Source organism: Anguilla rostrata, chromosome 1 (assembly GCF_018555375.3).
Source record: "Anguilla rostrata isolate EN2019 chromosome 1, ASM1855537v3, whole genome shotgun sequence".
NCBI lineage: Eukaryota > Metazoa > Chordata > Actinopteri > Anguilliformes > Anguillidae > Anguilla > Anguilla rostrata.
The window spans coordinates 25407483-25430298 of record NC_057933.1 but is presented as its reverse complement, the minus strand read 5'-3'; the positions used below and the strand labels follow the sequence as shown (position 1 = coordinate 25430298).

The 22816-nt window shown below is 40.9% G+C and overlaps 2 protein-coding genes and 1 long non-coding RNA gene across 5 annotated transcripts in view; 2 read left to right on the top strand and 1 right to left on the bottom strand.

The window, feature by feature from the left end:
- The first annotated feature begins 328 nt into the window (after positions 1 to 328).
- On the top strand, positions 329 to 12257 carry mocs3 (molybdenum cofactor synthesis 3). Of its 3 annotated transcripts, none has more exons than XM_064331612.1 (13): positions 329 to 350; positions 979 to 1120; positions 1295 to 1387; positions 2550 to 2670; positions 3016 to 3090; positions 4147 to 4264; positions 4873 to 4981; positions 5789 to 5851; positions 7514 to 7677; positions 8808 to 8855; positions 9331 to 9427; positions 9734 to 9841; positions 11624 to 12257. In XM_064331612.1, exons 2-13 carry the CDS (start codon positions 1075 to 1077, stop codon positions 11779 to 11781), a joined length of 1200 nt encoding a protein of 399 aa, XP_064187682.1. In that variant the 5' UTR covers positions 329 to 350; positions 979 to 1074; the 3' UTR covers positions 11782 to 12257. The 3 variants fall into 3 exon arrangements, with proteins under 3 accessions (XP_064187682.1, XP_064187674.1, XP_064187666.1); XM_064331604.1 differs by having other exon boundaries at positions 332 to 395; XM_064331596.1 differs by lacking the exon at positions 329 to 350 and adding an exon at positions 357 to 544.
- Positions 12258 to 14959: 2702 nt separating this feature from the next.
- LOC135252953 (uncharacterized) lies at positions 14960 to 16091 on the bottom strand. Its single transcript, XR_010329497.1, has 2 exons — positions 15818 to 16091; positions 14960 to 15596 (listed from the first exon to the last, which is right to left on the bottom strand). It is a non-coding gene; the product is annotated as an uncharacterized LOC135252953 (long non-coding RNA).
- prkd3 (protein kinase D3) overlaps positions 15323 to 22816 on the top strand; it is a 63802-nt gene continuing 56308 nt past the window's right edge. Inside the window, exon 1 of the mRNA XM_064331583.1 lies at positions 15323 to 15613. Coding sequence (XP_064187653.1) covers positions 15323 to 15613 — 291 coding nt within the window. The remainder of the gene's footprint in view (positions 15614 to 22816) is intronic.

Genomic DNA, 22816 nt, shown 5'->3' with positions numbered 1-22816 from the left:
AAAAAAATATTGCACGGAAAGCAGTAGGCTAGGCACAGTAAGCTTTATGGCCACATTGATTTCAAAGTTGTGGAGAATGTGGGCTATTCTTACTTACTTCTTATGACTATAGCGCCTCGTGTACCTGCGTTCAGCTTCAGAGTTACCGAATTTATGGTAGGATTGAAATTCTGCTTTTTCATGTTCATATTGCGCGCCTTGATTTGTGGTTAGTTATGTACCGCTCGCACTATATTCTACTACAGCAGGCGGCGACACTACAAAAATGTTCAGTGTAATATGACTCTCCAGGCCAAAGTCTACGAAGAAGAAGTAGACGAGTCACATGACGTAATGCTCGGCATACACGTGTGAGTTCAGTGGTGTCAACAGCGTTACCCGGGAAGTCCTGTTGTGTGGGTCTACGTTATATGCAACAGTTTTGTTCACCCCTGCAAACGCATCGTTAGTTATGGAGCAAGAGGTTTTTAGACTGAAGCAGCAGCTGCTGGAGAAAGAAAGAGAGATATCGGTTTTGAAGGATACACTTGCTCAATTGCAGACGGTATTTCAACTATAACCCTACTTCTGTTCATAGACAAACGAGGTGTTAGCCAGTAAGCTAGCTACGCTGGAGTTGATCGTTTGGATTCTTGCTCTCTAAAATAGAAATTTAGGCACGCTAGATAATTATTTACCTAGTCATACAAGGGTCTTGTACAGTTTTAGTTATCTAGGGTCTCAGAGTTTGGTATGAAATATTTACCTCATGTCAGCTCATCGTTAACTTTAGCAAGTCAGCTGTTTAACATTCTCATTCATTTGTATTTCCTCTTTGGTTATAATGGAAATTTATAAGTGCCCAGCGCGTACAGCAAGATTCTATACGATTGATACCAGTGATACATTTTTTTCACCCATCGATGCTTTTAATATGCTAATACACCTGTTTATATTACTTCACCATGTGGGTTTCAACTTCTCTCTTGATCCTGACAGTTAAATCAGTCAAATAATACATCGATTGAGCTCCAGGAGAAAGTAACGCCACTGGTGCCTTTGAAAGAAAAAGCGACACTGTCCAACGAAGAAATCATGCGATACAGTAGGCAGCTTCTCCTTCCGGAGTTGGGTGTGAAAGGTATCGAGATTTTACGCTATATAATGCCAACATATAGCCTACCCCATGCTATCCAATCCACTCTCCACTCTGAGACACGCCCACGCAGTTCATTTGTCAATTATTAGACTACTGATTTTTTTCTCCCAAGGCCATTGTGCTATAATAATAATAATAATAATAATAATTTTGCAGGTCAGTTGAAGCTGTCCCAGGCCTCGGTGCTAGTGGTGGGGTGTGGAGGATTGGGATGTCCCCTTGCTCAATACCTGGCAGCAGCTGGTATTGGTAGGTAACCCCTTCACAAGTTGACTGGCTATGACACACTAAAAACAGTTTCTTATTTATAGAAAATTAGTAATGAGATTTGTTCAGTTTATTTGGATGGACTGGTCATTGTGCAGTTCATCATAACCAGCATAATAGCCTAGCAGCTGTGCAAACCTGTATGACTATGGCAAGCTGCAACCGTCCGAAGCTATGGATAGCTTGTCAGCAACTTCTATCGTTTCAGCTAATCATGATGAAATAACACATTTTATTTAGGCGTTGCTTGTCATCAGGCAAGTATATACTCCAAAGTAAGAACAGGCAAGAGACAAAAGTGGACACATTCAGGTATTTGAGGCAACATTTAAGAACATTAAAACGAACATGCAGCAATCTCTGACATGCTTTGCTTGTTGTAGTTTAAGTCTAAGATGCTAGTATTATGAAGCCATTTTGCTTGCCATGCGCATAGAAATTGCTCAGAAGAATATCCACATCCACCGTAACATTCTAGTCCCGTAGGGCACTTGGCTAGGCAAAACACTTGCCTTGAGAAGCCAGAGATTGACAGTGAGCATAGCCCAATGGCCTGGGGCCACCATATGCAACAATATGACTCAGTGATTTTGCTCCATATCCTGATTTATACTTTCATTGTTTTCCATACAGCAGTTATTCAGTTGAGTTTCGAGGCATTATGAATTCTTGCTCCCAACAGTTTTCTGGGGTTGCATTTTTATTAATTTGTAAAATTCAGTAGAATCTTCTTGAATATAGCTCTTCTTCTCACGTATGTTCATGAACATATTTTGCCTTCTTATTTTGTTAAAGTATTTAATTTGATTGCATTGTGTTGCTCAATGAAGGAATAGGTTAAGTGCAGTACATTCATACTAATTTGTGCCCTGGCCAACTTTCACCAGCAGAGGGTGCTCTGTACTACGTAAACACTTGGAATTAATCAGTAAAATCTCCATTCGGTTTCTAACTATTTAAAAAATAGTTTTAAAAAATCTCTTCCGAATACTTAAGTGTGTGTGTATTTGTGTCTGCACCTGTGGTTATTTTTAGTGTGTTTAAATTTTATTGCGTTCGTATGTGTATGTGTGTCAGTGAACATTTGTGTGTGTGTGCATGCGCACTTATGTTTGTGCTTCTGTGTGTCCCCTCTTCTGTGCAGGCCGTTTGGGGTTGTTGGACTATGATGAGGTGGAGCTGAGTAACTTACACAGACAGGTGTTGCACGGAGAGGACACCAGGGGGCAGCCTAAAGCCCTGTCTGCAGCTCAGGCCATCAGAAGGTACTGTGAGCTGGTGAAGTGCATGTGGGGGGGTCAAGTTCTTACCTGCTATGACAGATTCTAGAGTTGCAGTTCTTTGAGGGCTGAGAGAAACCCAGGAAATAAAATATCTAAAAAAAGATCTAAAATGTGTAAATTTTGTCTGAAATGTGTATTTTACATTAGGTGGAAACATAAACATCAGTTTTCTTTTGAGGGAATATATTTTTTATGTCTTAATGAGAACCCCCTGGGGCTCCTTAACAAACCCCTTGTTAGCGAGCCTCCCGTATGGAGCATAAATGTGGGTGTTTTTGACGGACATTTCCCCTTTAATGCAGACGACTGTTACCCTGTCCCCCTCAGGCTGAATCCTGCTGTGGAGTGCATTCCCTACCACTTGAAGCTCTCTCATGAGAATGCCCTCCAGCTCGTCCAACAGTATCCTCCTTGTGTTTGTTCCTTTGCGTAACTCGCAGCTGTGACTTGCAACTTGTGCTCACGCACTCTGACCCCCCCCTCCGACCCCCCTCCAACCATGTTTCTCATCTCCGGTCTGAACTGCGTACGGCAGCTGAACAATTTCCTGAAATGATCTACATCTCCATACTAGTCTCCTGTCCTCATTCCCAGTATTATTTAAGAAGGCGCATCTTTCAGAGAACAGAGAATGCACTGAACATGTATCTGTTGTTTCTTTCATTTTAGGACATTTCTTAATACATTTGGTCCCTTTGAGTCTTGCTGCCTCTGAGGCTCTGAGGCTTGTTATGTGGCAGGTTTTCTTCCCCCAAAGTGACCTTCAATGGCGTAACTAGATTAGCTGCCAGCACTAGAAATGATTGGTAACACTACAGAGATTTAGTGCAGTGTTGAGTGGCCTGATCCTCTTCCCTAGCGAATAAAATGAGATATTAAGTGTGAAAATATTTGATACGGTTCTCTGTGTGCTAAGAGGCTTCACATTGTGTCAAACAAACATTTTATCTTCTCCTTATTGCTGGAAATAAAAGTCATAAAATGGCTGTGTGGACTCCCCGTACTGAAATAACCTCAGTACTTTGTGCCTAAAGTCGATTTTGAAAGAAATTGGACTGTACAAACTGCAAAGATTCAAGAAGCGTGCTGACCATTTAAAGGGGATCTCTTTATATTTTTTTGGGGGAAAAAGCATGTTGGTAGTTCACCTTACAGCTGTCCTTCATGTGCATGTTTAGTTGAATATTACTGGTGGGAGAAAGGGCAGTTTTTCTTTAAAATGGTTTGTGGGGAAAGGGTCTTGTGTCAGATAGTTTAAAATGTTTGTTCTAGTCTCAGCATTCACAAACCAAATGAAAAATGTGTATCTGTTTGCAGTTATGGGCACTCTCCTTTTTGATTGAAATCCCCCCTAATGTGGCAGTTAAAGGGGAAAACCAAAAGGAAAACGAAACTAAATCTCATGAAGATTTGTAGCACTGTAGCTATGTGGCTATCCTTGACGTGGTCGCCCTTCAGGTATGACATTGTGGCGGACTGTTCGGACAACGTGCCGACCCGCTACCTGGTGAACGACGCCTGCGTGCTGAGCGGGAAGCCCCTGGTGTCCGCCAGCGCCCTGCGGATGGAGGGACAGGTGAGGTCACCCCCACACCGCCACACCTTTCATGGCGCTTTCCAAGGTCCAATCCTGGGAATGCATCTGAAAACAGTTAGGCCTTTTGTTACCCTTATTTTCCAACTGAGAACATTAGGTTTCAGTAACCAACTGTGTTCACCCTCACCATTTTACACTACGGTGTAATTTTGGCTGTCAGACAGTCCATCAGTCAATCACATGTCTTTACCAGCAATTGTTATGAACTCCTCTCTAAATGCTGTAAACAGCTATTTCAGCTGGGACTAAACCAATCAGAGAAAAGAATACGATGATTAACATGCTGTATGGAAGGTAAAATACCGCTAAGAATACTGCCAGTACTTCTCCCTCACTTTGTTTTCTAGGTCGCTCTGGGCATCTGCTAAATGTAAATTTAAAAAAAAGATTGAGGTTTACCTAGCGCATAAAGAGCTACAGGGCTGGATGTGACTGGCTAATGTGAACCAACCACAGTTTGTTGCAGTGTGGAGAGCCTTGATTGGTTCACAGGATTGACAGAACAAATGGTTGCTTCACTCATTTCACGGTTCATGATGCCCCTCTCTTTGGGTCCCTGGTTTTAAACTCCTCACTTCTGCCCACAGCTAACCGTGTATAACTACAACGGCGGGCCATGCTACAGGTGCCTCTACCCTGTGCCCCCGCCCCCAGAAACGGTGACCAACTGCTCTGATGGGGGCGTCCTAGGAGTGGGTGAGTCTCTGTGGTTTAGGTGTTGTTGCCATAGCATCCCCGTCATGGGTTTATGCAGTCGGCTTGGTTTTTGAGAATAACCACTATCCTTTACTGTAACATTGCCACATTAAAGTTTATTGATTATTTCTGAAGGCCGAAAGCCTTTTGATTTGCAATAACTGCTGTCAAGGGCAATTTGGAGAGAATATATTTAACATTTGACATAGACTGTTAGAGGTTCTGAAGAGAACTGTATGTTGGTATTGCGTTCATAATTTTTTGTAATTAAAAAAAAAAATATAATGTGCTTAAATGCTATGATTACAGCAAAAGTATTTGCCCCTTCCTGATTTCTTCTAGTATTGCATATTTGTCACACAAAATGGTTGCAAATCTTTAGACAACATGTGATATTAGACAAAGGAAAACTGAGTAAACACAAAACACATTTTTTATTATTATTATTATTATTATTATTATTATTATTTCATTTAGTTAATGAAATAAGTTACCAAACACCCTTATCACCCGTGTGGAAAAGTCACCTTTCAGCGTGAGAAATATGCAGCAGTATAAGAAGTCAGGAAGGGGGCACACACTGTACATTGTACTCTTCTGCTGTGATTTAAACATGCCCATCAGGGACAGCCAAAACTATTGATTTGTACTGACGGACTATCCGTTTTCTCTTCACAGTTGTCTGCCTACATTATGCGTAACTTAGCAAACACCGGGGTTGACTAGAGACACAGGGGCTGTAAATCAGAGTACAGCCACTGAATAGTGTTATTGTAAAAATGTTTTATTTAATCACTTTCATCTCAGTGCCTGGGATCATGGGGTGCTTTCAAGCTCTGGAGGTCCTGAAGATCGCCTCCGGACAAGCTTGTATCCTTCGGAGTCTAAACGCGACACTTTTCCCCGAAGTTCCGTCTCGCGCGGGCAACACCGATCTATTGTTGCAATAAACAACCGGCTGCTGTTCGGAGATGAATCGGCGTGTGCAGGAGAGGCGGCTTAAAAAAGCGTTCTGTGGGTAAAGTGCCTGGAAGGAAGAGTGGATATTTTCTTCTTTGACCTTATCCGTCTGATAGAACATCACAACGCAAAAACAGAAATTATTATTATTATTATTTTTTTTTTTAACTCTTCGGGCTCCAAAATCTCACACATTTTGACAAAACCGTAATATGATGTGCTGCGTTGCGTCCTGTCCCGTATTTCTTACACCATGTATACGCAATGGTCAGCTGAGAGATTGCAGACTGTTTTCTCTGTTCATGCTGTATATTGAACCTGACTTATTTTGAGTTACCTGGTTGAAGATGTTTGTTTTGGGGTTTATGTTAAAAATCTCTGGTTAGATAGGAAAGCAGGAAGCAATAAAGTAATTATTGTGTATACTGTTCCCCAAATTTTGCAATAGTTGTAACCCAGTGGTAACCAACCCTGTTCCAGGAGATCTACCATCCTGTAAGTTCTCATTTCAACCCTAATTTGGCACACCTGACTCAACTAATTAGCAGCTCAATACACATTTTTAGCTGTTGAAGGAGGTGTGCTTTGTTAGGGTTGGAGTGAAAACCTACAGGACTGTAGTTCTCCAGGAACAGGGTTGGTTACCACTGTTGTAACCCCTCCAACCAACTCCCCCACATTATATTCCCAAATTTCAACATGACTGCTGACTTGTAGTACCACTGTGCTCAGCCTACCCAACAAAAGAAACACTGAGAATTAAAAAAATATATATTACAAGCCACATCATACTGCAGAAGAGAGCTTAGGCCAATTGGAAGAGAGTGTTGGCTGTACTCCCTACTTTTTTTTTGGAGCAGCTCTGGACAGTAAGATTGAAACTCTCTCCCTGGATGCTGCTGTGGAAAAATATGTACTGACTTGCAGGGGTGCTGGTCACTCAGGACGCGATGCCTGGGGGTGCATGCACACACTGGAACTCTGTGGTTTAACCCTGTGCGAGCCGTCCAGCAGCCTCCAAAGAGACCGTTTGGACAGTGCAGGAGAGCTAAGGCTAATCGGAGGAGAGCTGTATCTCTCCCTGACGCCCACCAGTAGCCACACCAAATACTGACCGTAATCAGAGGGTGAACACGGCCACATTGACTGATTTTTGTGTTGCAAGAATGCGGCTCCATGAACCACACTATGGATAAGTGGCAGTGTAGCACAGTAGGTATGGAACTGGTTCAATTCCTGGGTAGGACACTGCAGTTGTACCCTTGAGCAGGGTAACCTGCATTGCTTCAGTATGTATCCAGCTGTATAAATGGATACAATGTAAAATGTGTAAAAGTTGTGTTAGTCGCTCTGGATAAGAGCGTCTGCTAAATTCCCTGTAATGTAATGTAATGTAATGATAATACAGTGAGCTGACACTTTTGAAAGAACAACCGTTGTTTCAAACTGCTGAGTCACTGGCAATGTACGAGAGCTCTACCAGTGGTTTTGGTTGCACGAAGCCTTGCCCTCCTGTCGTTGGCCACGAATGCCGCCGTTGCCATGTTAACGCCCCTTGACGCGGAGCGCCAGCTTCCTGCGGCCAGCAGCTGCTGACGCTGGACGCCCAGGACGTCCGGTTCCGGTCCATCCGGCTGCGGCCGAGGCAGGCGGGGTGTGCCGCGTGCGGGGAGAACCCCACCGTGACCGCCCTGAAGGACTACGAGCAATTCTGCGGCTCTTCCGCCACCGATAAGGTCAGAGGTCATGTGGGTGACCAGAATGATGGTTGGGGGGGTGGGGGGGACTTGTCCTCGGGGTATCCAATGTTGTGCCCCCATGTCAGATTTAGGGTAATGACACAATCTCATCGGTAAATACAGCTTCTCAAATATCACTAAATATGAATGGTGCTGCAGTTGTATTGGGAAAAGCCGTATTGGAGTGCGCCACCTGTAGGCTTGGTGGATTTAGATTTATTTATTCTTTTTTTAAAACCTTAATTATGCTTAGAAAATGGATGTACTCTGAGTATCCAAATACGTTATCCCACAGGGATTCTCACATGTAAAAAAAAAAAAGAATGATATAATTATATTCCTTATTGTATAATGAATAAATCAGAATAAAAGCCATTTTGAAAATATAGACTTTTAGGTGCAGGTCTCAAAGTGGAGGCAAAGGCATGACTTCTGCCACTGACTGCCATTACTTGAGTGGAAATTGAAGATACACCTCTGCCAGCCTTAACAAATCTTCGTCCAACTCTACTAATATTCAAGGGTAGACTCAGCCTCCTGTAATAATTGGGGAACAAACATAGTTGAACGCTCTGTGTTCACAGAGCGGCAGAGTGGTTTCATAAGCAGCATTGCTCTCCCTTGACCCCGTGAACAACCGGCCTTTGTCTTGTGCGAAGGAAGGTCGGAGTGCTTATGTTTGGGGTCGGGCCTCTCCCCAGAGGCTTCTGTAAGCCTGGCTTTCAGCTCAGCTGAGCGTGCGTTATGAAACCCTCAATGTTTCTTTCATAAGAACCTTTTACAAGGTGTCTTGTAAAAGGTTTGGTAATGTCTAGGGTCGCCGGCAGCAATCGTTCATTCACTGCGGAAAACTGTTTAAGCTTGCATTATCAAGGAATGGCAATATTATATTTCATTGTTTTAAAAATGTGTTTTTTGATAGAACATTCAAAATCCTACAAATGATGGCATGTAAGGTTTGTAATTCCATAAATCAGATTTTGGAAAACATTTTTCCTGCTGTACTTTTGTATATATTGAACTGATAATGAAATGGAAGGTTGATAATACTGTCACGTTCTTCATGTTTTTCTGCATTTGTCCTTTGTGTTTCTTCACCCTTCTGCTCTTGCGTGCGATTCCTGCAGTGCCGAAGATTGTGCCTTCTCTCCAAAGAACAGAGAATATCTGTGAAGGTACAGTTCACTGAGGTTAAGTGATGCTGTTTCCTGTAATCCTGAGACTGAGCAGGGAGAGTGGTGGCACTCCAAGAGTTATTCAGGAAAGGAATACATCACCATATCTTTAGAAAAGATTTTATTATTTTTATGGTCATGCCACGATATGTCAGATTGTCAGTATACTGAAAGATCATGCAGCCACTTCAGGTTCTATAGTTAATAGGAAACCCCTTCAGTTGTGCATAAGCCAGTACATGGAAACATTTTGCTACCTAACGAAGAGAGGCAACTTAACGCTAGCTCTCTCCTGTTATTCTCTGTGTACTGTAGTGTGTCAAATAGTTGCTGGCCGCTCTCTTTCAATTCACTGGCAAGTGAATTGAAGGAGTGCACGTGAATAATGTTTGATTCAAAATCGGATAGACAAAGAAATAAGTGGGAAGATTTTATTTTTTAAGTGTTAACAGTGCTGTGTGTACTCTTTGTGCAGGACTACAAAGAGATCTTGGAAGGTGGCACTCCCCATCTTCTCCTGGATGTGCGCCCTCTAGTGGAGGTGGACATCTGCCACCTTCCCTTCTCCCTCTGTATCCTTTCCCATGGTCGCTCCACTTAATAGGCATCTTAATCAGGTCGCCCAGCCATCTCATAGCATTATTCAGAGTTCTCATGCCAAAAACAAAATACAGAATTGTATACAAGAATGCTAGTGCTCATTCATTCAAAATTCCTTAAAGGAGCCTTTTTCTTCCTTTTCTCTACTGTACAAAAAAAGTTTGTACTACTGTATTTGGGTGCATATGTATTTTTTATTGTTCTTGTAAATCCATATCTGCTGTACTGTCTTCAGTAAAACAGTGAAGCACTGCTGTTTTTTCCTATAACGTTGATAGCCATTCCTCTGGCCAGTTTAGAGGGCAGGAAGACCGAACATGTTCAGTTGTTGAAGGAGCAAATAGCAGAGACAAAGCAGCGGTTGAAGTCTGAATCCTGTGTTCCAGGTAAGCGTGCATGTTGACCTGGCTGCATCTACAAAAACAATTTCTAAAACAATAAATGACTTTCTTAAATAGAATTTTTATAAACTGAAATATTCATACAAAATTCATACTGTGTGAAGACCAAAAAACGTTCTTTTTCCCATTCTCAGAAGAGACCATTTGAACAATGTTGTTTCAGTTTAATGTTTATGTTAAATATTACTTATGGGGAAACAGGTGGAGGGTGCTAACAATAAGAGTTGAGGGGCGTCTTCTTTCTGCTTCGAGTCAAATTACCGTTCTAGGGGAGATTCGGAAAAACCTCCTTGGGTTCCGACACGAAGCCAAATGCTTGTATGGCCCGCGCGTTAAACGATATGATCACACTGGCGCACCCTATGTCTTTTCACAGGCCACCGATTCTCGTTGTTCCGCATTCAAAGTGTAGCTCAGCGAAACACCGCGAGCACAAAACCGCGGTAACTTGAGTTTCCTCCCGCTAATTAAGCTTTTGTGACTGAGCGGCGTTTCGTGGCCGGGTTTTCCAGGCACCCGGTGGCTGCGTCACGGAGATGTGGTTGCAAGACGATTATTTTTCCAATACAGAAACGTCTTGGTGTCCGCCAACAGCTGGCCTCTCATTGAATAGTCATGGTTATAATGTGAGCACGAGTGGACCACGGATTCAGTGCATTCTTTATTCATAATGGGTAGTTTTAATCTACTATTTTGAGAAAGCTGTTGAATACACACATTTTCAGGCTTAAACTAGCCTTTAAATAGAAACTCATTTTTAGAACACCAATGAGTGAGACTCAACTGTACACAATAAGGGATTTATTTGTAAGTTTTTAAGTGATTTACCCTTATAATGGAAACAAATTTCAGTGAAGCAATAAATACCACTTTGAATACCACTTAACATTTTATATGGAAGTAATGACTATTAAATAATAAAAATAAACATTTTTCACATATGTTGCCTGTGCTTACGCTAGAAAGGCAACTTATTTTCCAAACAGTTCTTGTTGGTTCTAAAGTGAGACATGATAGGACAGGACTTCAAATACATCTGTCCATTGTGGGAAAGGAATAAAATGAAATTATGAGATAAAAAAGAGATTTTAAATTACTCTATAAAGTAGAAATTTGTCCCAGTTAGCTGGCAGTCTCTCTGAGTTTCCGTCAGCTGGCTTCACGCATTGGAGCCCAAAGTCGACGGATCTTATATGAATGGTACATTTTAATGGCTATTCCAGCTGTGGTTCTGGTAGCAGTGTTATTATTGCAGAGACCCACAGTCTGCTTCTGGAGCCTCAGCTCAAATTCATGTCTTACTCCAGAAAGCTGTATTTTTTTACAGTTAATCCTAAAAGCTTTCATTTTTATAGTGCCTTTTTTGTGGTTTGTCACAACAGGTTTAGTGCGCTATGCTTCTAACCAAGTATTTTGTGTAGGAATGGATAATAGTTAAGGCATGTGTACTTTTCATAATCACAGTGTGGGGCCCGTCCACATGGTGGAACAGTGCCTTAACAGGATGAGTCACACAGCAGCCCAGACTGTAGCACCCGCTTCACCAGACGCAGTTGCTAGTGTGAGGTGGTAGGCTAAAAGAACAACACTATATCTGACTACACAGTGTCCTGTGGGGGTGTTCTAGCCAGTGGGCTCCAGCACAGTCTTGATTTCATGCCAGATGATTTGATGCATCCACACACTAGACCCTGGTGTCTTAATAGGGTGAGCCACCCAGAAGCCCCCACGTAACCTCCTGTTTCCCTGGTTTTGCCTTGCTCACAGTGTATGTGATCTGCAAGACGGGTAACGACTCCCAGAGGGCAGTCCAGATCCTCCAGCAAATGGCCAGTTTGGAGGTGGAGCCCATCAGCCCCAAGGATGTCATCGGGGGCCTCATGGCATGGGCTCAGAAGATAGACCCATCCTTCCCGCAGTACTGACCTGAGGGCGTGTAACACTTGATGTCATCAGTGATAAAGAACCCTCCGCACACCATCCATTCTCTTAAATTTTCACCCTGTTTATGTACATTCACAATTGAGAAGTCTTAGCGATGACTGATCAGTGAATGTGTGCACTCTACTGCTGCCAGATAGGTCTCCATTTTTGCAACCTGAGAGTTCCTATTTGGATTAAACTTTCAACATTTAGTCATGAAGCATGATGCAAAGTAAACAACTACCTAAGATATAGATATAGACAAGATGTACAGCTGCATTTTTACAGTAAGTTGAATAAGCAAGAGTTGGCTGAACCATTGATGGATGTTGGACATTCCCTTGCAGTATGTACCCTATTTGTAGGACAGGTGGTGAAAACCTGCACAAGATGCAGGCAGGCTGGAAGATCTTTGTTTATCATTATCCAAGCCCCGATTTGTTAATACAAATAAATACAATACATGTTTTTTAATAAATGTGAAGTAGCTATTTGCTCACTTTAAAAGTTTGAACAAATCAGTAACTGAATTAAGGTATTGTTGAACTGAGAAGTTTATCTGGGAGGTCTATCTGGAGGGACTGCTATTACAAACGGCCTGATGAAAGCACTGAGATGGACCTGGGCTGAAAACCAATCTGCCTCAGCTGTGCCTGCCAGTAGGTTAGGCTGTGATGGTGTGTATTACAGATTTCCTTAATCATGAAAGTGCTGGGACTTAGTGATGTCAATGTATGTAACTCCTGGAATAATTAATACATGCTAAATAAGGCTGGGGCATGAACTAGGCTTTCTTTCTCATGTACTGTGCATTTGCTTACACGTGTTCTGCACATCTGAAGTGGAGAATCATGGCTGAGAAGATATCAGAACACAATGTACTCAAAACGTCCCTTTCTTAATCCATCACCCCCTTCTACTTTGTAATTCTCTGGCTTAGCTTTGCTACTTCTAAATGGAGTTATGTCTTGAAATAATATCTTCCCTGCTTTTAACATGTTTCAAAAATCAGTTCTGGCCTTGGAACCTTTTCACCTTCATCCCCAGTCTCCTCTTTGCTGACCCTTGTTGCCTATTCTCGTGTTACTCTGTTGCTCAGCTCTTTTATCAGATTCAGATTCGTTTAAACGATTGTTGGGTACGTTACAATATTCAGTAATCATAAAATCAGACATGAGTTTATATATAGCCTAGACGGGCCAAGTTTATAAAATAGCCTCCAACTATCAAATTGGCAGGCTACACTATATAAAATAGCTGACTACTATACCAGCACCCACCCTAAAACACCCGCTGCGCTTAATTATTTTAAATGTATTAGTCGCTTTAAGCGACTGGCGATTCTGGATCACTTGAATAACTTTTTCATCCTCATTTTCTCATTTGTTTTACCAATAGAGGTCGCACATACTACAACCATAATTCTGACGCTTTGGAGTAAATAACGGAAAATTATTATAGCGTGGCGCATGCGTACCGAACGGCAGAATTTGCTGAACGACCATTGCCGTTTGGGGCTTGTATTTTATACTTTCATTCCCGAGGCTATACCACGCTTTCTGAAAAACATGACTGGACTTCAGTTCCCAGGAAGCCCTTCTCTCCCATTAACACTGAAGGAAGGGGGAGCTGCCACAACTGGAGAGAGATAATAAGATGCGCATGAACTAGTTGACTAGGTACGAATAAAAGAAAGTTTCAAAAGACGGACAAAGTTGTAAATATGACCCGGTCCTCAGAATTCCCTTATACACTAGCAAGTATAAAGCAGTTGCACCATTCCTTCACCATCAAAACAATATGAACGATCTCTGCAGTTGTCCTTTCTGGTGATTGCTGGAATTAGAAGTTTCTGCAGCTCTCTTCGCCAGGGAAACAAACCCGCCTTGTGGAGAAAGCAAAGGTAACGTATTTATGCTTTCGTCAAATTGTGTTCGGTCAGTTGGCGCGTTGTTTTACAGGTAATGTATAGGAGGGGCAAACAATAACGCCATTGTAGCCTATAGCCTAACTTGTTTTGCTGGTATAGATTCAGCAACTATGTGCCAGCAATATCTAATTGGAAATGGAGGGATCCAGATGTGGGTCCACATGTAAAATGCATTGTAACTTCTAGTAGGCTATAGTTTGTAACTGGGTGGCGTAACAGATTTGAGTTAATAGAGAGATGTCGCCTATCAGCACACATTCGTCAGTTTTAACTCATTTGGAACTCAAAAGCATTATTTTAATGTCAGTATAGCTAAACATCAACCTGTGTTTGCATGTTCTCATAATTGCTTGAAAGTTCTTAAACATTGTTATCGGAATTTGGTTCCATGAAACAGCACAAAATATAACCTGATATAGTCTAATGTTTGTACAAAAATGCGCTTTATCTCATGCAGTACAAAGTAGGCTGCTATTAGACTTTGCTATGATTTTAGATTGTCTCACAGTGAATACTATATAGACCTGTTCATAAACCATCACTGCAGTCCACGCATTATTATATATGTATGTATATATTAATATATATTTATGTATATATGAAACCCGTGATTCAGAAAGGAACGTCATAGGAGCTTGCGTGCGCTGTAGCTACGACTTAAAAAGTAGGCTACCATCTAATGTTAATTCTGCCTTTACATAATTATTGAAAGAAGTCATTCATTTAAGCATAGGCTACAGGCGTCGCATATTGGGATGCATACTGAATACCAAAATATAACCAGTATAACAGTATTTGTTTTAAATTAGTAGGCTGCTTTTTGTGGTGTGATCCCACATGGGCCTACATTTCATTAATAGTTTGCATACATCTGATCTGGAAATAATCATGCAATGTCATGTATGCATTCCAAAGATAGGCAACACTTAAGGGAGTCTTGGACCATGCTGAGCAGTATTTGAGCTTGCATTTTCTACTTGGATATTTCACTATTTTATTTTTTATACATGTTGACACTTTTTTTTCATTCATTAACGGACATTGGTTTAAACTAGCCTACTATCCAGAACATACCATAATAATGTTTTCTGTTGTGCTGTTGCTAGATTTCTGATGGTTGGGACAGAACGTACGTCCACGGGCTACATCAGTCAACAGTGTGAAGAATGCCTATCCTCTGACCAAATCGGGAATCACAGACGAGGACACTATTTTTTTTCCTTGGAAAGTGTTGGAAAGTTGTCAAGGGATTTTTGTACTGTTTGTTTGTACACGTGTCATTGAATTTTCAACGGATGACTGGAAATAACTGCGAGCGAGGATGATGTCGGAATCAAAAGGCGGTTTGGCAACGTTTAACCCCCACATTTGTATCTAAAATGTATGCAAAGAAACAGTGTAACATACTATCTGTCAGTTGTAGACTCTTTTGTTGCCACCCTTGTCATTCAATGCACCGTGTTTCCATATTCAAGTAAACAGCGCTGCCAATGCACTTTTGGGGGCTAAATAGCTAGGCTATTGCATCCTTTAAATTTTGATATAGTGAGTCCAACACCACATAAGAAATACTTTTTCACATTGTCATCATCTCAATATAAGGAAGAAACCCAATGTCTTCCGGCAGCCCTTCTCCTTCGTCCTTACCAAAAGCGTACTCCAACTCTCAACATCCAGCTGCTCCACCGACTCCCTCGCCGTCCCCTAGCCCGCCGGCTACACTCTACAGCCGCCTATCCAACGGTAGCCTGAGCGCTCCGAGCCCCACGCTCTCCCGCTGCTCTTTTCACGGAGTCTCTTTTCTACTTCAGATTGGACTCACCAGGGAGACTGTTAACCTCGAAGCGCATGATTTGTCGCTTTCCGCCGTGAAAGATCTTGTCTGTTCTATAGTGGACCAAAAGGTAGGACAATTCATCTTTTATATTGTTGTATTTTGTTATAACCAGCGTTACTGAGGATGCGTTGATCACCCTACTTTTAAACTGTGACTTGCAACAAAATTCGTTTATGCGTTATGAACTTTCCATACGTGATCCTCAACTTATAAGCCTATTAGCATATTCTAAATGACAAAAATACAAAGTCCAAGAGGCCATTTCACTTACGTTGTGGTGACGAAAGGTGTATTTCCAAACGGTTGCTTATTTGCCACTGCCGTACAGCCATTCGTTTTTGAAGTACGTTTTAAGTGCCTCTTAATTAATTGGTCCTTTTGTAAGTGTAAACATGGCAAGTTCGTGAGGATGTGAGGAAATGTTTGTGTGCAAATTGTTTTTGCAATAGTGAAACTTATTTTATGTAACAGTGCTTTGAATGGTTTAATGGTCATGGTTTAGCGTTTCCACATCACCTATTTTGTCTTGTAGGCCTACATAAGGTAAGGAGTCCGTGTGCACATACAGAACTGCAAATTACCACCTGTTTTGTGATTACTGTACAGCGGGACAGTATTCTCATGACAATTAGGGTCCTTTCAATTGATCTGTAATTTTTTTCTTTATATGTAATAAAATAAAATAAGGCCAGCAATGTATTAACATCGCATCATCTTATGCCTTGCATTACTGTGCATAGCTTTTTCTTCCAAGCTACCACTTTAAACATTTTGCTGCCTTTGGAAGTTCTTGTGTGAGTAGTTAGTTCAGCCAGTGGTTCAGGAAAGCAATTCTGAATGACAAATACAAATCTAAACATTACATTTACATTCATTCATTTAGCAGATGCTTTAGTCAAGAGTGATTTATAAGACTACGCTATGCCAAGTAACACTAAGTGGACACTTTGTATTAATGATACGACTGGCTCCACAGGTGAAGAATGAATTCAATGCAAACCAGCTTGCCGAGCTGTCAGGTCCTGCTTGTAAATTGTAAATGTAAATAGGTATGGAGGGTGATCAAAATCTCTTGCTAAGTGGCAAGAAGATTGAATTTAATGTAGCTGCTGTTAGTTGAGGTAGTATTCTGGATGTGCAGGATTAAGAAAATTCAAAAAGCCTTCACAAAGACAGAATTTAAGCACTTACTGGAATATTTTAACTACTTACGCACCAAGTATAAGAGGAGAACTTGATCTCTCCTCAGTGAGTCCTGGTAAACAGTGTGTTCCCATGGAGTATCCTGGGATTGATGTAGCTTTAACACGGGGAACCCTGGGTGCCTTAATCTCATCACATCCAACTATGTACTGTTACTTCAGACTCCTGGTAATGATGACATACCTTTGCCCCAGATGATGTGCAAGGTGTGAAAAGCCTACCAGCTGTCATCAGTGAGAGATACACATTTCCTCCTATTGCCTTCAGCCCTCTTACTCTGTGGCCTGTAGTATATACATTTAATATGGCTAACGGTGAGTGCCTTGGAGGAGTGTGGCTGGGCACAATAACAGATTCTAAATTGTTGGGAAAGATGGGAAAACTGATGGGCCTTAATATGATCCATATTCATGAAAGGAATTCTTTAGACCTCTGCACATACTCCATTATTAAGTGAATTAATCTCTATAGCTACAGTGCTTTTATACATTCTGTGCAATTTTTCACCACTACGACTGCTAATTCTAGCTGTTTGCTTTTGTCATAAAGATAAACAGATAACTTTGACACTATTGGAACTTTGAGGGCAACTTGCACATACTGCAGTTTGTTTTTTTACCACCTTGTGCAAGCTCTGTTGTTTGCTGAGGCATGCACCATGGTGTGAAACAAGCTTTCACACTTGTTAAAGCAATTTAGCTTTACCAGTAAACAAACATAATTGTTATTTTGTCATGACAGTGTTAAATTTAACTCAAAGCATTTAGAAGAGCTCAAAAGCGAGCTCTTAAAGTTAACTACATCAGTAAAGCATTGGAATGAACAATACGAAATAAAACGTGATGTCAGGTAATAAATATTAGTTATAAAAGTCAATGGGTGGGCAGTGTTGGTGAAGTTGTGTGGTTGTTTGGCAGAAATCAGAGACATCAGTTGACATATGAACTGTGTAAAAAGGTAACGTAATCCCCTGGCAATTCAATATGAGTCCAGCAAGTTCCCTTGGCTGGAGGCTTTCAGTCTTAAGCCCAGTACGCTAATCATATCTCGTTTTGCTCTGCAGCCAACAAGGGTTGCAGTTCAAACTTCGCGGCAAACCTACCCTCCTTACATGTTTGGGGAGGGGTGACTCACTGAGGCAGCAAAGCCCCCTGCTGTTAGCCACCGCCCATTATGTTAGGAGGTAGCTGCAGTAATTCCCTCACCCCCAGTGTCCACACTGGATCAGCAGTAGTTGCTGCCCTGTTTATGGATTTTGCTGAGTGCTGGAAACTGATTGTTTTTTTGCTGTTGTACATATTTCCCGAAACTCCCATGAATATCAACAAATCCAATATGTTTTAAATTCAGTGGCATTAGTATTCCGTTCTCCAATGTCTCCCTGATAATCTGGCCTCATCCATCAACCATATGCACACACAGATTTGTTCATTAAATGTGCTCATTTCTATGTTAACTTAGATTTTTAAAAATTTTATCTTGACATAAAATAGTTTGTACCTCTATGAAATCTTCAGACCACAAGTAAAGAAAATTGAAAAGTAGTTTGGCCTATGTATTTAATTTGTGTGTGTTGTAGTTATTTAAATGACACTATTTTGCCAGTTTGTTTCGACGATCAGTGGACACTGACAACACAAATCACATTAAAATAGTAATTTATTTTAACTTATATTAGGCTACATAAAAGACACATGTACATAGCACATGCATATGACCATAGTGTAATATTAATAGTAGGCTAATGTGATGACATGATAGATACTCCTCACAAACATCAGAAAACAGTTACAATAGAGTAATGTAATGTTCTTCACCAACTGGCTACCGTAAGAAAGTGTTTAAAAGTGGTTAAAGTGCTTTACTGTTACCAGTGTGGTAACTCTGTCACAGTGCTGGTTGTTGATGTCTAGGGTTGTTGATGCCTGAGGTTATTAATTAAATCTTTCCAATTACTAACCTCTGGCACTTTGATTGAGCTCTTTCAGTTCGGCCTGGCTTGGGTCCAGTTCACATTAGAGATCGACTGATATGGATTTTTTACCAGGCTCATACTGACGCCGCTGTTTCAAAGAACAGGAAAGCTGGTCGGCTGATGTCTGCGTACTGTATATATTTTTCCCCTAGTGAAAGAGGTTGAAAATACCAGCTGTCAATTGCACATAAGACATGTAAATTCTCACCAAGTGTTGTACTTAAATGGCTTGGAATTATGCAAATTATCATATTGAGGTCAAACGATGTCTTCTGTTAGACAAACTGATCTCGAACGCAGCAGCATATGATGACAGTGACCTTAAGAGATTTTGTCTAATCAGCCTATTTTAAACGTTTTCTGAGATCTGGTATTGCAATGGTGTGAGGACAAGAGTTCAAGTTTGCGCAGGAGGGTAGGCCTCAAAGCAATGGCAGCGAAGCCGTGCACTCTCTCACCAAGCAATATTTATCAGCAGGAAGCATTTATCACTGGCCTGGCAATGTGATTTAAGCCATAGTGCGCCCATTGAAAATGAGTGTCATTTCTCCCTTGACATTTTCAGAAGTCATGTCTATCTTCTGTATTGGAGTGCTTGGCTTCTTTAAAGCTCTTTTAAGAAACTGTTTATAACTTGTATATCCATGTCATCAGCAGCTGTTATGATGTGTTTTAACAATTGCAAGCATTATAACACATTTATTATATTAATAATTAAAAATGTATTTTTCGGACTTAACCAAATGGCTACAGAGGTCCCCCCTTGGTTAACTGAAATAAGCATTTTGAGGTTGTGGCAACCTCATTTTTCAGCCTGTCCAATCTGGTGAAGTGGGTTCCACACTCAAATTTGGCTGAAAAAGTAGACCTTAAAATGATGTTTTTTTGTTGGCTTCTGTTGGAGACATGTCTTGAAAGGATGGATGAGCAAAAGCTTCCCTTCAGTTCTTCCTTCTTAGGTTGCCGCCTTGGGGTTGAAACACAGCCATAGTTTTTGACAACTGAAAAATAATGGTCCTCATATGCTTTCAATAGCATTCGATATTGCTCAAACTGAGGACTTCTTAATAGCTTAAAATGAACAAGCCTGTGTTTATTAATCATATTGTCATTATTAAGCCGATTATGTTTTATTAGGCTGATCATATTAACACAAAATTAGTTAAAATAGGAGAAATTCTAATGAGTGTAAAAGAATGGACTGACTACAAGGTTCTTGCATGAAATCCAACATTATGCTAGTTCAGCAAAGCATATCTTCCCACCTGCTGTTGCAACAAAAAGGACACGCATCTGGATTTGATATCTGTGGAAAATATGACTGTCCGTTTCCTCACCCAAGACGGTATTCTTACGAACTGTAATCTGCAAGTAGTATTAGTTTTTAAAAAATCCACATTTTTTTGAGGGGGGGTGGGGGTGGGGGGTGAGGATTTTGTAGCTGAGGGACCAAAAATCTCATCTGCTATTTGCAGATTCTACTGCTCTGTGCTTTGGACCCGTCCAGAAGCGGACAGGAAAAGCCTGCCGTTTGGTAATATCTCAGTAGGCCTAGATATTATTCAAGTGGAACCTTGCCCCTGTGAGCTCTCATTTCCTGAGCAGGGAGACAGGCCTGCGGGTAAACGATTTACCACTCTCCGTTATGCTAATGCAGTTCATATCTATTGCTAATGATGTAGAAATTATGCTTGCGCGATGGACGTCTGCTGCTGTATATTACTGGTCTTTCTGTGCATTAAGAACTAAGAACACATTAATGTGTGCTGAATCAGTACATTTACCGTAAAGTATTGCTTTTTGTGACTGATTTTTTGTTTCAACACCATCTGCATGGGTAACAGATGGATTTAAAATACTGTCACATAAATCATATTGCACATGAGTTGATGTTGTTTTTAGTTTTTTGGGTTTTCCTTGACTTGCTGTTAAGTCTTCATGCTGTCTTGTCGCCATTGCTGGATGTGTTCATGTATTTCTATTTAATATTTCTGAAAGAATATTTAGGGCTGTGTGCTTAAAGAATCATGCTGCTAGAATATTCAGGATAAAACAAAAGAAGCAAACTACTGCTAGCATTAGTTTGTTTAGTTGGTGTATTCTTTTCATTTTATTTACTCCATAGTTCATCCTAGTTTACAACTGTTCAAACAAATTTGCTATCAAATTTTGGTTGATTAATTGATCAGCATATATAATTAATCAAAGCACGCTGAGTAAGCCATCATAGCCATTAATTGTTTGTTTTGGTTTGTCTGGAGTGCTACTCAAGTGCTTTGTGTTGTGCTAGTATAACAATAAACCATTGGAATTATTGTTGGAAAAAATGTGGTTTGCACGTCTCTTGCGTAAGGAACTAAAGATTTTGGTTCTCATTTGATTCTCATAAATGTACTACACAAATTTAAAATAAGCAAAAATGTATGGAATGGCGTGCCTTCTTCAGCAGCTCATGTCTCCTCGGTTCTGATTTCACTTGACGTGCCCTCATAAATGTTTGAAGGAAACAACTCAGCTGCCTGTGCTTCGTCGCCGTCGCTCACGGAGGCACGTGAGGCGCGGTGGGCGGGGCCGAGCTCCGGAGCGCGTCTCTGAGGGTGCCCGATTGGCACGGGGCGAAGCGCACCTGCGCGCGCTTCCTTCATCAGGCGAAGGTGGAGAGGAAGTGGCCTGCTGCCAATCTGGCCCTGGGGAGGGGGGGGGGGGGGGCAGGTGGGCGGTGGGGGTTTTTTTTCACTCGCGAGGGAAAGAAGAGAAGAGGGCACACGCAGTGCTTGTTACCGTTTGAGCTTTTTTACACGTTGTGCTGGCACGCCAAACCGGAGGCCTGTCCCCCCATGGGCCCTCCCTTCTGGTGGTGAACACAATTCGGATCATTAACCTCTGCTTGTACACGGCCTGATGACTGTGATGTCGGTTACCATGACTGGCACCTGGCCTGGTGTTTTCCAGTTTTGGTTTTTGTTGTTACCCCAGAGAGTTCACTTATTTGTTCCTTACTACTTCTGTTTTGCCTGAACCAGTTGATTTAAATTTTTCCATTCAGTGTATTAATAGTAATACATACAGTTTTAAACTTGGTTAAATTTATTTTACACGTGCAATAAATATTATTAGATTTAAACTTAATTACGTATAGTTTATTTAACATATAATAAAAATATTTCTTCTCAGACTACAGGCTACTGTTGCTGTGTTGCACCACACCCAGTTATGTTATATAAAAAGTTAACTACATCACAACTGCCTGCAGCAATAATTTCATTGTTCTCAGGAAGTAGATTGTGGCAGACTAAGAACATAAAAATGGTACATAAAATGTAATGGAATTTATCGCTTTAGAATAATCAGCCATTTGTTCTTACATGCCAGGCTCATACACAGTTCCTGTATATTTCATGATACATTTATGTGGAAAGTCCACTTACTGGAATCAGCTTTACAATTATAAGCCCCAAAGAACAGATGTTGTCCTTCAAAACATTTAAGAATTTTCTGAAAAAGTAGAGGTTTGCGGCCCCATCATTTTATTATCAGTAAATAATCGTGAAATCTATGTAAGTTGATGAAATGTATTCTACTATTTTAATTTATTTTAAAAAATTGATTGTATTCAGAGAATATTACAACAAATACATCTACCTGTTCTTAGAAGTTCTGACTTAGCCTTAAATGTAAGTAATGTGTTAATTAATAAATTTTTTCAAATAATAAATCGCTGAGGGCATTTCCTTAAATCAATGAATGGAATCTGGTTTTATTGATATTTCAATTACTCAGATCAATCAATTACTCATACCAGAACTGTCAAAATAATTTGAAAACCAGACATTCCTGTTAAAAAATGTGCATCTGGCAACCCTGATAGGACATTGAAGTACATCTTAATGGTTTTAGTGGAACTCATAAGAAAGAACTCACTCGTGTCCTTGTTTGACATGCTAAACAGGTCCAGGGAGCCATGGTATTTATGTTGAGAGCATTCTGCCACACTGTGCAGTGAGAAAGGCAGCCACCTGGATCAGACATTAAACTGAGGTCACTGTGCTCAGTTAGGTTCCCATGACACTAAACACAAGGAGCAGGAGAACA

Coding starts and splice junctions, on each gene's coding strand:
- mocs3 (XM_064331596.1), top strand. CDS start 452: ATGGAGCAAGAGGTTTTTAGACTGAAGCAGCAGCTGCTGGAGAAAGAA. Junction 3,091..4,146: donor GCCCTCCAGCTCGTCCAACA/GTATCCTCCTTG, acceptor GTCGCCCTTCAG/GTATGACATTGTGGCGGACT. Junction 9,842..11,623: donor GTCTGAATCCTGTGTTCCAG/GTAAGCGTGCAT, acceptor CCTTGCTCACAG/TGTATGTGATCTGCAAGACG.